At 42.7% G+C, this 14,523-nt stretch overlaps 1 protein-coding gene across 1 annotated transcript in view; it reads left to right on the forward strand.

Moving 5' to 3' along the window:
• LOC117451659 (TANK-binding kinase 1-binding protein 1-like) overlaps positions 1-14,523 on the forward strand; it is a 66,397-nt gene that overhangs the window by 41,152 nt on the left and 10,722 nt on the right. Inside the window, exons 2-3 of the mRNA XM_034090063.2 lie at positions 6,220-6,460; positions 6,728-6,859. Coding sequence (XP_033945954.1) covers positions 6,220-6,460; positions 6,728-6,859 — 373 coding nt within the window. The remainder of the gene's footprint in view (positions 1-6,219; positions 6,461-6,727; positions 6,860-14,523) is intronic.

Here is a 14,523-nt window from a genome sequence, read left to right on the forward strand (position 1 = left end):
TAGAGCGGCCGCTGCAGTGTGAGCTAACCGGGAGCTAACGGGAGAATAAAGTCCCGTGGAAGAGCAGCCAACACTGCAGCGGTCGGTAAATGCCGCAGAAACACATTAATAAACAAAGAACCACGGCACTCTGGAGAAGAGCATAAGGTTGGAGAAGTCGTTATTTAATTTAATCTGGCTTCGTGTGATTAAAAGCAACACGATCATCGACCCGACGCAGTTCCCCGTTGTTGTTGTTGTTGCTGTTGTGAGCGCCGTAACACAGTTGGGGAGCAAATCAGCGATGTAAACGGTGACGTCATGACGCAGCAGCAGCAGGACCAGTCGGGCTCTGGGCGGAGTGAACAAAACGGGAGCAGAAAAGGGAAACCGGAGCTGAACCAGAAAAGCTCTAGCACGGAGCTAGAAAGGGAAAAGCGCTGGTGTGAAAGCCGCATGTGTCACACACATAGATTATAAAACACCACACACACACATCTGTGACTTCACTAGCAGCTTAATTAGGTAGCTATCCATCCAAAAATAAACTATGCCAATTATGGATTTTCCACAAAAAAGTTGAGTTAGGACCTATCTATCTATCCTAACTCAACTTTTTTGTGGAAAATCCATATTAGGCACAGTTCATTTTAACATTCTAAATTAGGATTATATTTATCCAACCGAATTTAGCACTGAAGTATTAAAATCCAAAAGGACGCAGTACACTCTTTATCTACGGCTCCATGACAATGCTACATTGTGAACAACAGGTCAATGTTTGTTGTTGCATCCTACTTCTACTCTGCTAAATAGACTAGGCAGAATTTCAGAAAATGTGCTTATTTAAAGTGCTGAAGGCATTTTGTGTTTATTTATGCTATACAACATTTCTAGGGGTATTAAGGGGTGCTGAATCCAAATCTGCTGTATATGAAGCTCAAAAATGTACCAGAATGCCTCAAAATTGAGAAATCCAACATGGCCGCCACCGCCAGGCTGAAATCTATTTTAGTACATTACTTTTTGACTAAACAAGGTACAAACTAGAATTAAATGTGTTTTTTATATGTTTTCACACATGGGGAATTGAACATACTGTCCTGATTTTAGATCAAATGTGAATAATCAGCTTGAAATCATACATGTATAGTGAAAAAGGTGGTCATTACTGATAAATAAGTTGTCAGACTCAACCAGGGCTTGCTTAGAAAGTGTATTAATACAATTTTTATTTGGCCACCAAACCATAACGTAAACATGACGCGATTAGGCCTACAGTGTGGAGCAACAGTACCGTCAACAAAGCCCTATTGATGCTTTTATTTGCTCCAATCCAGTAAGAACATGGGTGGCATTGGAATTTTCAACTCAATAAGAATACAAATCATACTGAAATGGTAAAAACCTCATTCAAGTATCTCATAAAACACCACCATATATCAATGATTACAAAATAATAATAATGTAAAAAATATATTAAAACAACAAATAAACCCAAATTATAGCTCTCAGGCCATCCAGTGTTAAGGCAATGAAGAAGAAGGAGTGGGCCTGTTCACACTGCCTTTTTTACATCAAACCCTATGGGAAATTGCCAAAAGGCAGGCACTTTTAAAAAGCAGCGTCTTCTTCAGTGTTCCGGCAGGTGTTGTCATGTCTCCTGCTGTTGCATGCCTCTATACATTCCATGTGACTCTTTCTGAATATAATATAATAGATTATCACCAGTACAAGTACAGGTACATTGGAATACACGTTACAGTTATCCTTACACTTATTGTGTTCCTTTGTTACTTTTTTTCTCAGTTATAGGTTCACAATTATCCGGTTATGGTTTCAACAATCTGTTAACAACAAACAGTCAGCAGTATGCAGTCTGGCAGGCTGATATTCTCAACCAGTCTATCATATTTGTACGATCTTGTACACATTGATCAGCTAATCCTCTACACATACCTGCAGCTGCAGCGTTGGCTGAGGCATCCCTTGGTACACCCACATGAAGTGAACTCCCTGCAGGCTTTAGGCATAGGTGGCAAAGACAGTAGCCGTGGCACTAACTGACCTTCCTTGTGCATCCATCCCATTTCATCCACGGAAGATCAGGATGTGGCAGGTGAGCTTGGTTCCAGATTGTCGATTGATAGTGTAAACGCATGATATGAAACTTCACTGCATCTGAGGTTGGTGGCAGAGTCTCTTGTGGACGACCTTTGCAAAACAACTTAACTCTTGCTTTGTTGCATGTATCAACCTCTGGCACACCATACATCTTACAGATACATTTATCTGTTGATGTTACAATACCTTCTGTGAGAGGGCCCTTCACAAGGCCAGTAAGATCGGTGTGATGTTGCTCGAACACCTGCCAGGCTGTTTTCTTTCCGTGACCGCTGAACTGAGACACACTATCACAGCCAGTGATGGCATGGAAGGCAAGGAGTGTGTCCACTTGATCATCAGATAATAACTTGCGAATGTCATGTACTGGAAAATACTTTGGATCCTTTGATGTCCCGGCTTTAATGTAGAGATGGGTACATCCGATTCTGTCATGTTGTGCTAAAAGTAGAAGAAGCACGTCTGTGTCACGCACTGACACAACTATTGTGTCCATTGGAGCCTGGATGCAGTGCAAAATCAGACGTGTATCAGCCTCCTCGTGGTCAGCCATTGAAGAGGAGAAATCAAGATCAGGATCTGATGACTTGACAGTGGTTGCTTCAACAAACCCACCCGATATTACAACCACAGGCTCATCTTCTGGGCTGTGTTCTATCAGATGGTTTGAGAGTATTCGAGCGAGATCTGCTTTGTTCTCTTCCAGTGCCATGAAGCTTGACCAGTCTGCTGGAAGTGGAACGGAGTCATTAACGATTTCTCTGCGTACTGGTCGGTGACGCTGTTTACGTTTCCTCCTTGTGCCCGTTTTGATGGATTTGTCACGGTACCTGTCAAAGACTACATCAACCCTCTGGTACTTCTCTCCCATCTTCAACACCGTCTCAGCAAACTTGTTGGCATAGTCGCCAAATGTTGTAGTGTCAGGCGGCTTCCCAAGTGCCATTACAAGTGCTTGGCCATCAATAGCCAGGCAGCTGGGTTCCTGAAGGGGCACATCTGCAGGCGTTTGGACATGTTTTGTCAGTATATTTGCTAAAACAGACTTGTTGGTGGAATGTAGACTGCCGTTAGTTGCGGCCAGAGATGGCGGGATGGGCATGAGTTCATGCTGGAGGACATTTTCCAGGTCTACCTTACGACCTGCTCTGTAAGCTGTGACTAGCCTTTGTAGAATCTGCCTGTCCACTTTGATGGTGTTTTGCTTGTTCTTGGAAAGTTGCACGACTTCATACAAAGAGGCAAATGTCTTGGCTTTGTTCTTTGGAATGGGTGACTTCAGTCCCAAGTGCTGGTCACTAGCTGGAGGTTCACACAGACGTTTGTCCACAAACACTTTCATTTGTGCCTGTCCAAGGTGTTCTGCACCAAGCAGAGATTCTTGAATCTCCGGTGTGACCACTTCCTTGTTGATTATGTTCTTGAGTGTGTCCCCACCATCTTGAAACACACAGTGCTCTTTCAATGATACACATATTTTGCTTTCATCCCTGTCGTCTCTCTCCATTCTACTCTTTGTGCACTCAGTGTGTGTGTACTCATCGTCTTCATCATCTGTTGTCAGTCTCAGCATTTCTTTTGTCTGAGAAGCTATGACTGTTCTCAGATTATACGACAATGTCCATCTACTGAGGGATGTTGCTATCCTGGTGATGCCCACTAAACCACCACTCTTTTTCCTGTAGCGTTTAGCCACTCAGTACTTTGATCCGCTGAACCTGATTGAAGCGTCGATCACTGCGTTTCACCAAGAAGTTGCCTTTCTGAAACTCGAGGAGGATTTCTGGTGGGAGAGCAGACATCTCAGCCAGGTACACAGTACCCCATCTGGCGTGTTTATATGAACGTACCTGAAGAAGAAGGGCAGCATACGTTTGAAAGCATACAGGTGGAGATCCCACAATCCATCACGTTGCGCTCTTATGAAGCAGAGTACGATGCTGACCATAGTCATGTAGTCCCACCAGAATGCGGCATTCGGGTCATCAACTGCAAGCGATGCAGCAAACTCTTTCATGGGCTGCTGGAATCTGTCTGTAGTCAGTTTGTCGACCATCTGCGCGATGTGGTCAGCATCTACGGATTGGCAGAGATCTGAGAGTTCAGCTCTCAGTGTAACATCAACCTCATCCAGATATGTGTAAAGCCGTGGGAGCAGTAGCTGCCAAAGAGCCTGTAGGGTAAGTTTGTGGGTCCTTATGGCACGTGCATACCCCTTTCCTGCCATGACATGCTGAGCAGCATTTTCTCCCATTAGATCACACTTGACCCATAGCTCGCTCAGGCCAGAATCAACCATGTGTTGTCCTATCACACCCAGGAAGTTCATGGCAATGTGAAGGCCTCCAAGGCAAGGGATAAGCACGTCCTTGTATTCTTCTACTGACCACTTTAGTTCTAGCAACTTCGGATAAAGTGCCTCGCCCACTGTCAGAATGACATGCTGTTGTTCCATTGATTTGGAGATATGAAGCACTCGCTTGATAACTGTGTTCAGTGTATCGAGTTCAGATGCAGGAGCCTGGATGATAGGTAGGTAGCCTACTGTAGTTTTCTCTGGGTTGACTGTGCTTGCCTTTTGATTGTACAATATCCAGGAAGGCATTGGCTTTTTAGATGTCCTGGACATGAAGAAGGCCATGTCTGTAGCTTGTGCTTTCTGTGCTGCAGGACATTGTTCAGATGACTGTGTGAAACAGTCTTCTGCTAATACACCGCTGAATGGGCGCTCTGTGATTCCTCCTTTTGGTTTGTTTTTTGCTTTTGTGGGTGGGGGGGCAATAGTGGGGAAGGCAAAGGTTCCATCACAGCACATTTGAAACATTTAACCTCAAAACAATATACAACGTAAGTAAAAGTAGCCTGATAATAATAATAATAGCTGAGTAATTATTCATAGTTAAAAACTACTATTTTTGCAATATATATGAGATCTAAGCAGTTTATTCACATTACATCTCAAATCTGAATATGGCATCAGATTGCCCATGTAGGAGAACTTACAAAAGCACATTTAATTCAAGTTTGTACCTTGTTTAGTCAAAAAGATATACTTAAAATAGATTTCAGGCTGGTGGTGGTGGCCATGTTGGATTTCTCAATTTCGAGGCATTTTGGGACATTTTTTAGCTTCATATACAGCAGATTTGGATTCAGCACCCCTTAATACCCCTAGAAATGTTGTATGGCATAAATAAACACAAAATGCCTTCAGGGTTCTGATTGTGAAAATTGACCCTGTCTAAAATAACAGAGCTAACAGATAACTATAATTTACGGAGGTTCCATAGAGAGGTGCAGTGATGAGGTTTTTTTTGTAGGCCAACCCAGGGGTTAGAATCACAAGAGCTCCCTGACAAAAAGCAATTGGATTTTTCCATTGCATTTTGGAATATTACACATTACACGTTTTGTTCAGCAGGATAATCTCCACATAATAACAACACTTTTGGATTTTTGAAGCATAAATGCAATTGGCTGAAGTTAAAATCTAACGTTAAGATATAAACACGGTCGTCCGCATCCCCACGCTAAGCTAAAGGCGGCTAATGTTCAGTGTGATGAAGTTCAAAAGTCTCATTAGCCACTAGCAACCGCTGTTTTTTTTACACATTAAGCTTCAACATTCACCAGTGGGGTATTTACTGATGTATTTATGTTGTAGAACAGAACATGAAAATCTCTTCAGCTTGTGTAAACCACAGACCTTATTTCAGGTATGTATGTGATTCTACTTTATTCAATTAGATAAATGTTCCACAGTAGCCATGGCAACTGCTAGTGAGAGACACAGCAGGCAAAAGAGTATATACTTACAGTAAGTGCAGCAGATGGGAAACAACAAACCTTTGGCTCGCAGGCTCAATGGGCAGGTTGAACCCCCCCATCCACCCACCCACACACACACACACACACACACACACACATACATACACATTCTATCAGCCACCTCTGCCAGGGCATGGGGCTAGACAGGTTGTTTGCCATTTAGTGCACGTGCAGTGCAGACTGCAAAGTGACTGCCTGTTCTGTCCGTCTCGCTCTGAGTCCAGTCTGTGTTTACTGCACTACATTTCCCAGAAGTCATCTCTAACTCTTTCTCTCCCTCTCCTACAGCCAACTGATGATGGATCTATTCCGCAGAGGAGAGCTGGGGCTGCTGGGAGGAGGAGAGGGTCTGAGGGATGACGTGGGCATTCCCGGCATCAGCTGGTCAGCCAATCGGATGCCAGAGGACATGTACCCGGCATCAGGATTGGCCCTGGCTGCCGCCTATCATGATATCAAAACCCGGCTGGCCAGTCTGGAGAGGGAGAACAGCAGCATCAAGAGGAAGCTCAAACACTACGAGGTCAAGGTGGAGAGCAGCACACACACACACACACACACACACACACACACACACACACACACACACACACACACACACACACACACACACACACACACACACACACACACACACACACACACACACACACACACACACACACACACACACACACACACACACACACACACACACACACACACACACACACACACACACACACACACACACACACACACTTTAAGACACATTTAAGACATTTATAATAAGTCAATGCATTCTTCTTCTTCTCAGTTTCCTATAATCAGTGAGTTTGGGGAGGAGAGGTTACTGTGCTGTTCCTGTGATCCCCTCATCAACGACACCAGTGTGATCCAATCAGAGACCACCAACCTGCAGCAGAGGATCAACTCTCTCACTCAGGAGGTACTGGGAACATCAAGTATTTCTGATGGAGAAGTAACCAGATACAGAGCTGATAGTTTAGACACAACTGTGGAAGGGTGTGCATGTAAGGCAGGTCACAGAAGAACCTGGAAAGGGTTCTTTAAAGTTAAATACCTGTTTACTAATCACAATTGGGGAAATAATTTGACTGCTAAGCGTTACATCCCCCAAGTATTTCTGACGGACCTGAAGGTTTGCTTAAAATGGTAGGAAGTAAAACAAATCCTCGGCCCTGGCCCAGTTCTGCTGCGACTGGTGTGATTCCATCGCAAGATAACTTTATTAGTTTAGGGGCCATTGTGGCTCAGTGGAATAGTTATCCACCAATTGGAAGGTCGAGGGTGCAGTCAACATAGTGTTCATGGGAAAGATACTTCACAACAAATTGCATTAATGGCATCGTCAACAAAGGATGAATGTGTCTCTCTGTAGGCCTCTGAATGAATGTGTGTGAAAGAGTAAATGCTGAATGTAAAAGCATTTAGGAGATGACAAGGATCAGAAACGTATCGAGTAAAAGCTTTACAGTATAATTCTGTCAGCTGTTTGGTTACCGTTATACTGTTTTTTTAGTGTTCCTACTGTAATCCCTAAAAAAACATTTGATTGATGTGAAAGGGGACCTATCATGCAAAATGCACTTTGTGATGTCTTTTATACATAAATATGTGTCCCCGGTGTGTCAGGGAACTCACGCAGCATCAGAAAATAAAACCCTCTCTCTTTTCCTCCGTACCCAAATCCTTTAAAAATGGGGGTCCAACGAGCGGATACAGATTTGCTGCCGATATTACGTAATTTCGGATGGTGGACCCACAGAGAGTTGCTATCAGAAACAATGCCTAACGTGTTTTGGACGTAATCTCGTCTTTGTTTACATTAGCAAGCCTCGCTAACACTCATACCTCATTCACACCAACGCAACTCCGGTTCAAGCTCCGTGCTAGAGCTTTTCAGGTTCAGAACCGGTTCTTCGGTTAAGCTCTGGCTCTTTTCACACTGCCCAGAGTCCGACTGGTAATGCGTCATCGTTTGCGTCATGACGTAACCTTTTGCGTGCCTGCTTCATAAAGCCAAACCGCGCGGATGAAATCAATTGCATTCATTTCTTATGGCTCTATCTGCAACTTTTCCAGAGTCATTTCTGTGGTTTAGAGACTATATTCTTATAAAAAAGTGTACTCGTGTCAATAAAGGTTTTTTTAATAACGTGTTAACGCAAAAAAAAAAATAACGCCACTCAGGGTGGGAATTTCACGACGGCCACGACGGTCGTTGCCCCGCACATTGGCCGTGATGCCCTGTTAAAAAAAATGCAATTCACGGCCAAAGTGGCCTTTGTGCCCCTGTCAAAAGTAAAAAAAATGTCCTGTGGTATTGGTATTTTGACTAGCAACTTAGTTAAATTGTTTCGTTTATCAACGCTACAACATAGCGTTTCGTGAGTCGGTTGTCGTTGTTGGGGGGAAAGCAAACAGCTGTTTGCTGCTCGCGATGTGCTCCGATGTGCTCGCGATGTGCTGCAGAGCACAGCGCGAGCAGGCTCCCGTGAGGGCGCTCCTTCTTCACTACAGACTATCGCGCCACCGAACCATTCGCCAAAATGTTTTTAATAAGAGCGGTAACCGGCCAAGCGCCGTGCAAAAAACAATCTTCAAATAAAAGAAAGTCACTGGAGGAGTTAAAGGAGTGACAGGGAGTTGTTGTGCCGCGTCCTAAAACCCTTTTATAATCTATCAATTAGATTTATGATTCGAAAATTATAAAAGTAGGGTAGACATGTGGAGATTATCCGGCTGAACAAAACGTGCATTTATCAAACAGGTTTGTTTTCCACAGACCTTATTTCCAGCTATTTTCCAAAACCCTGTGGAGAAATTCCATTGCTTTTTGTGGAGTGAACCAGCAGCTTACTTCCTGGTTTTAGGACGCGTCACTGGCTGTACCTCTCAATATGATGCCAGTATAAACAAGGTCTTCTGTCGGCTCTGTACATCAATGCCGACCTATGCTGACAAGTAAGTGAAGAGTAGACAATATAAAGGTATTGGCGAAATGTCCCAGCAGTTTAGGATAATGAAGGTTCTAATCAAATAAATTACATATAGCCATTACATGTCTAACTCCTAATGACAGGAAGGCAGAAAGCGCATTATACAAATAATAATACTCATAATAATAGCAGACATTTTTTAACAATGACCACAATATCATTATTTTAATAAACCAAATATGAACAATTGAGGAAAATGAGGAAGAACTGATGATTAAAATGTTGTAGTACAAGTAGTAATGTAGTTAGTGCATAAATTATTGCAACAAATGTGTTAATTTTCTTCATTATTAGTCGATTTTTTTTTGGTGGACGAATGCTCCGGGCCAGTGGTTACAATGGTGGGGCCAGTGACAATACAATTGTACCCTTACTGTCTACCCCTGACTGACTTATGTGGTTTATGGCTGAACTTAACGTATACGTTTAAGAAACACTATTGCTATTCAGCCATTTGTAAAACGACTGGTGTTGACGTTAGTGCTAGACTTTTCAGTCATGTTGATTGACCAGCGTAATTTAACCAAACAGCCTTTGTGCCCTGTCATGTGGCCTTTGTGCCCTTAAAAAAAATGTGAACGGGAAGGCCAAATGGCCTTGCCCCTAAAATGACGAAATTCCAAGCCTGACGCCACTAATTATTTTAATGCAATTAACGCATGTGTATTTTTTTGTCCTCGGCCGCCCCATAGTTTCAGAGAGCATCGAGTTTAAAATACATTCAACAAGCTGATGCTGACAGCCCCGCTGATGCTGACAGCCCCGCTCCTGCCGCCCGCTTGTAGCAGACCCGGCAGACCACACTTCCACGCTCACAGGCAGGCACCGACTGGCCATCGGGAGGACCGGGAGGGTGTGTGTATGTGTGGCGCGAGCGAGCGAGGCATACCTTACGTGTATTGCTGTTGTTAGCATCTGGTGCTAGCTAGCTGCGCTAACGGATATAAGGAGCTGTTTCAATGAAAACAGAGGAGCGACATTTGGCCGAGCACTTGACTTTATGCAGGAAGCCAGACAGTGGGATATTGTACGAAAAGTCAGCACACTCAGCACGGATAGTGCGCGCAACATGATTGCAGCGTCCAGGCAGCTCCCGTTTGAGCATATGCCTTGAGCTGCACATAGCTCCAATGATCCATCACACACACACCACACACACACACACACACACACACACACACACACACACACACACACACACACACACACACACACACACACACACACACACACACACACACACACACACACACACACACACACACACACACACACACACACACACACACACACACACACACACACACACCCTTGTATTGTATTATTGTATGAGAGAGGTTCCAGGTTGAATTGAGGCGAATATTTGTAATGTTCAGAGGTTGTTGTGTTTAATATTCATGAGAATATTCGTCATTGTTCAAATGATAATAAACACACATATAAAGCATATTTGTCCACTCATCTGTTGATAAGAGTATTAAAAACTTGAAAAATATCCCTCTAAGGTACATTTAGAACAGATAAAAAATGTGTGATTCATTTGCGATTAATCGCGATTAACTATGGACAATCATGCGATTAATCGCAATTAAATATTTTAATCGACTGACAGCCCTAGTTTTTTTAAAACACAACTGCTTCCGAGGTCGGTCTTATTTCTTAAGGTGGACTGAACCATGAGTGTGGAGTAACGTTGCATCTTTCATTTAAATGAACTGTAACCTTCACCCAGGTATGTAACAGCTGTTCTCAAATGAACACGTGAAGTAAAGTTTAATAGTTATAGTTTTATAGATTTATAATGAGTTATAATGAGAGGTGATCAACGTGAATGCTCAGGTTCCACCTTAACACGCAGACACGTTGCTTCACCATGAGCAGAAACCTTTATATATACAGTCTATGGCAGAAACACTGAAACTCTTGTTAAGTTTCTCCATCGTTGTGTACAAACTGGATAAAACGCGGGCTTTTTGTTGTTGTTCAGGAGTTGATCTGTCTCTGCCCACGCCTCGACGTAAGCGTGACGTATGCGCTGCTTTTGCTCTGGCCGAACAATTTTTTGGTGTTTGAAACGAACCGGATTCCGGAGCTAAGAGTCTGCCCCGCTGCGGTGTGAAGAGGAAAACCCGGTGCTTTTCAAGCTCCAGCTCCGAACCGGCCCTGAAACACCGTTGGTGTGAATGAGGTAACAGAGCTAACCTGTCCTAGAGAGCACATGTGTTTAAAAAGCAGGAAATAAAAAAAGGAACTCACCTTGTGATAAACCCGCAAGAGAAAAAGCATTTGAGCTCCATACTGTTTCATAAATAATCCTTGATGTGGTTTAGAACAGGATGGCGTTTTATCACAGCAGAATTTAACTATATCTCCGGTAGAATTCTGATCAGGAGTTAGCTCCGCCTCCTCCTAATTTTTTATTTTTTTTAAGCAAAGGACCCAAAATCCGCGTTTCTCTAACAGGGCTGGAAAAAAGGGGCATGAGCAGTATGAGGCATGGCTACAACGGGTGATCTGTTTGGGATTTTAAGCAAAAAACTTCACAGACATGTTTTGTATCTGTATAGCCCTACAATATATGTTTCCAATATAGCATAATAGGTCCACTTTAAATTATTCAAATTTAAAATGTATTTTTAAGCAAATGATACAATAAAATATATCACATTTGTAAAAGTAAACATTGTGTTAACACATTAGGCGCTTGCACACCAAGTACTTTTCCCAGGAATAGTTCCCGGAACTTAGTTCCACGGAGCCGCTGACCTCACTTCTTCTTCTTCTTCTTCTTCTTCTTCTTCTTCTTCTTCTTCTTCTTCTTCTTCTTCTTCTTTACTGGCAGGCCGCAAACAACTTCACGGCGTATACTGCCACCCGAAGTACTCTGCCGGAAGTCCCCGGAGTTGGGGACTGGCTTCACGGGGTGTGGTTTGCAATTCGCCCAGCCAATCAGAAATTGGAACCTTTTTTATCCCCAGGAAAGTCCCTGCTCTCTCACAGACAAGGCTAAATTAAAGTTTGTATTACTTAAGAACTCTCTAGCAGGGACTAAAAAGGGGTGAAAAGGTTCGCAAAAAAGTTTCAGATCTTTTTGGTGTGAACGCAAAATCCCTGGAACTATCGGAACTATTCCTGGGAAAAGTACTCCGGTGTGAAAGCGCCTCTTGCTAGCATAAAAAGGGATTAGACAAGAGATGCCCTTACAACATTAGACTTTTATTAAATGCCTCTGTTCCCATTTCGGGGTTGATGTCAACAAGAGCAGAAAAAGCAGATGAGATATTGATGTGGTGAGTAACAATTATTTGCACTTAATACAGAGCTGAATACTTTATTTACAGATAAATATGAAGTCTGACAAAGTACAATCCCCTTCCCTGAATTTGACTCAGGTGTAACTAAAGTCTGATTTAAGGGTTGTTTATATTTCACATTAATCAGAATCTGCAAAGTAACTAAAATACATGTAGTGGAGTAAAAATACCAGGTTAACCTCTGAATTGTAGTGGAGTAGAACAAAGTAGTACATGCTGCTGTAACAAAAACATTTCCCAACTTGGGATCAATAAAGTATATCTTATCTTAAGATGATCGATGGCTACTGCCATATTTGCAAAATGTGCCTCTGAACCTTGACACGTGCATGTTTCAGGCTTTTCAATGAACAACAGGAGGGGTCACAGACATAAGACCAGCTGTTAGATAAAGCTCTTCTGACCTTAGCTGTCATGTGGGTATATTAATACACCCATTTATTAATTATATGTTTTAAATTTGATAACACCACTGTGTTTCGTATCCCCTAAACCTCCAGGGTGTACACAGTTTAATACTGGCAACTTCTAATTGTGGGAAATACGAAAACGTCTTATAAAGAGACGTGCCATAGAACATGTTGTGAAGCACACAATAGCGAGCATGTGTAGTTCTGGGGGGGGGGGACCCGTTCAAGTCTCAGTTTTGGAAAGTCTGCCATGGTTCCATTCCATTTCAAGGAGCTGTTGACGCTCGGCGTAACCTTGTCGCACTGCCACTCCAACATCCAATCACCGGGCTTGATGACTAATCACGGGGTTTGTAAAGCAAGGCGGATGTTGTAGTCCCAAACGATAGCTGGGGATTCTGGGTAGTGTAGTGTCTTCGGAAACTAGTGTCGAAACTTCTTAAAAACTATTTGTTTCTCAGAATCGAAGGTTAAAAACACAAAAGCATTGTACACCATTTAAACCAATCAATATTGTGTAATTAAGGATAAACTGATGTTTTTTAGTGGATGAGTAATACAGATATCACTGTGTAATCATTTGACAGTGAGGGGAATATATCCGGTTTTATTATGAAAACTTCGAGACCGGAAAAACTGTTTTCACCCACGCTAACTTTACATGGAAGCTGCCGCATATACACGTTCTCCTGGCGAGACCTCAAATCATCTTCGTAATATCTATCAAACTATAGATCCTACACATCCACTGGACGTAGATTATAAAAGTACAATATACACTTCTCGCTAGAAATCGAATCAAAAAGCATTTTAATGGCCAAACTATTCCACAATTTAGGAGAGGGTTATTTGTGAATAAACGGGAGCATGTTGTTTCTTACACGACCACTAGAGGTGCTACACTTTAAAACGTGGCTATGGGTCGTAATCTAAGGTGCTTAAACAATCGACCTATTTGGAAAATAGAAATGAAGTTCAAGTGGAATGTTTCTCAAGCACAAATGACAATGCACAACTAAAAAGAAAGTTTGGGAGGTGGGACAGGAGTTCTTCAATCAAAGGAACTACTCATTCACTAACCATTAACTAATGATTCATTAATACAGTACCCCCCCAGTCTGTTAACCAGTAACTAACCATCAGTTCTTCAATCGCAGTCACTGAGGAACTCCTCATTAACTAACCATTAACTATCTAGTCGTTCCTTATTCACTACTCAGTAACTAAGCACATTGTGTGTACCTTATGTGTTACCCAAGTAACTAGCTAGATAGCAAGCTAACGTTAACTTAAAACATTTGCAAGCAGTAGACAATCATTTTGGCAAAAATCTGTCAAATCAATGTAATTTCAGATCAAAACTGTGCTCGATTGACTTTGACAAAAGTGTTATTACCTTGATAAGAGCAGGACGGATCCTGATTGTTGAGGAAGAAATGCAGCATGTGGTAAAATGACGACTTCAATGTGCTGCCCAGGTTGAGTCCAAGCTGATGATCATCCTCTCGGTACGTCCACACAGCAGCTTTTCAAAAATCTTGAAAATCTTGGAGCTGGGCGTGTCTGACAGCTTGGGGATTTTTTGCGAGCAACGCGACCAACAACCAATCACATGAATCTCCCGCCCCCGACATACAAAGCAAAAAACCCCGGGGATTTTATGCGAGCAATATATATATATATAAACTCCCCAAACAGGCGAAAACCTACCAGTTTCACCCACTGTCTCTGCCACCTCCCTCCATGCCTGGTTCCTCCGGTTTGTATCCCGTTAATAGTTCTGGTCGTAAAGAACCGGGTGATTTGCTACCGTAATTTCTCGTTTGGAATATGAGGAAATGAACTGCGGTCTGGTTCTCCCTGCTT

Source organism: Pseudochaenichthys georgianus, chromosome 8, assembly GCF_902827115.2.
Source record: "Pseudochaenichthys georgianus chromosome 8, fPseGeo1.2, whole genome shotgun sequence".
NCBI lineage: Eukaryota > Metazoa > Chordata > Actinopteri > Perciformes > Channichthyidae > Pseudochaenichthys > Pseudochaenichthys georgianus.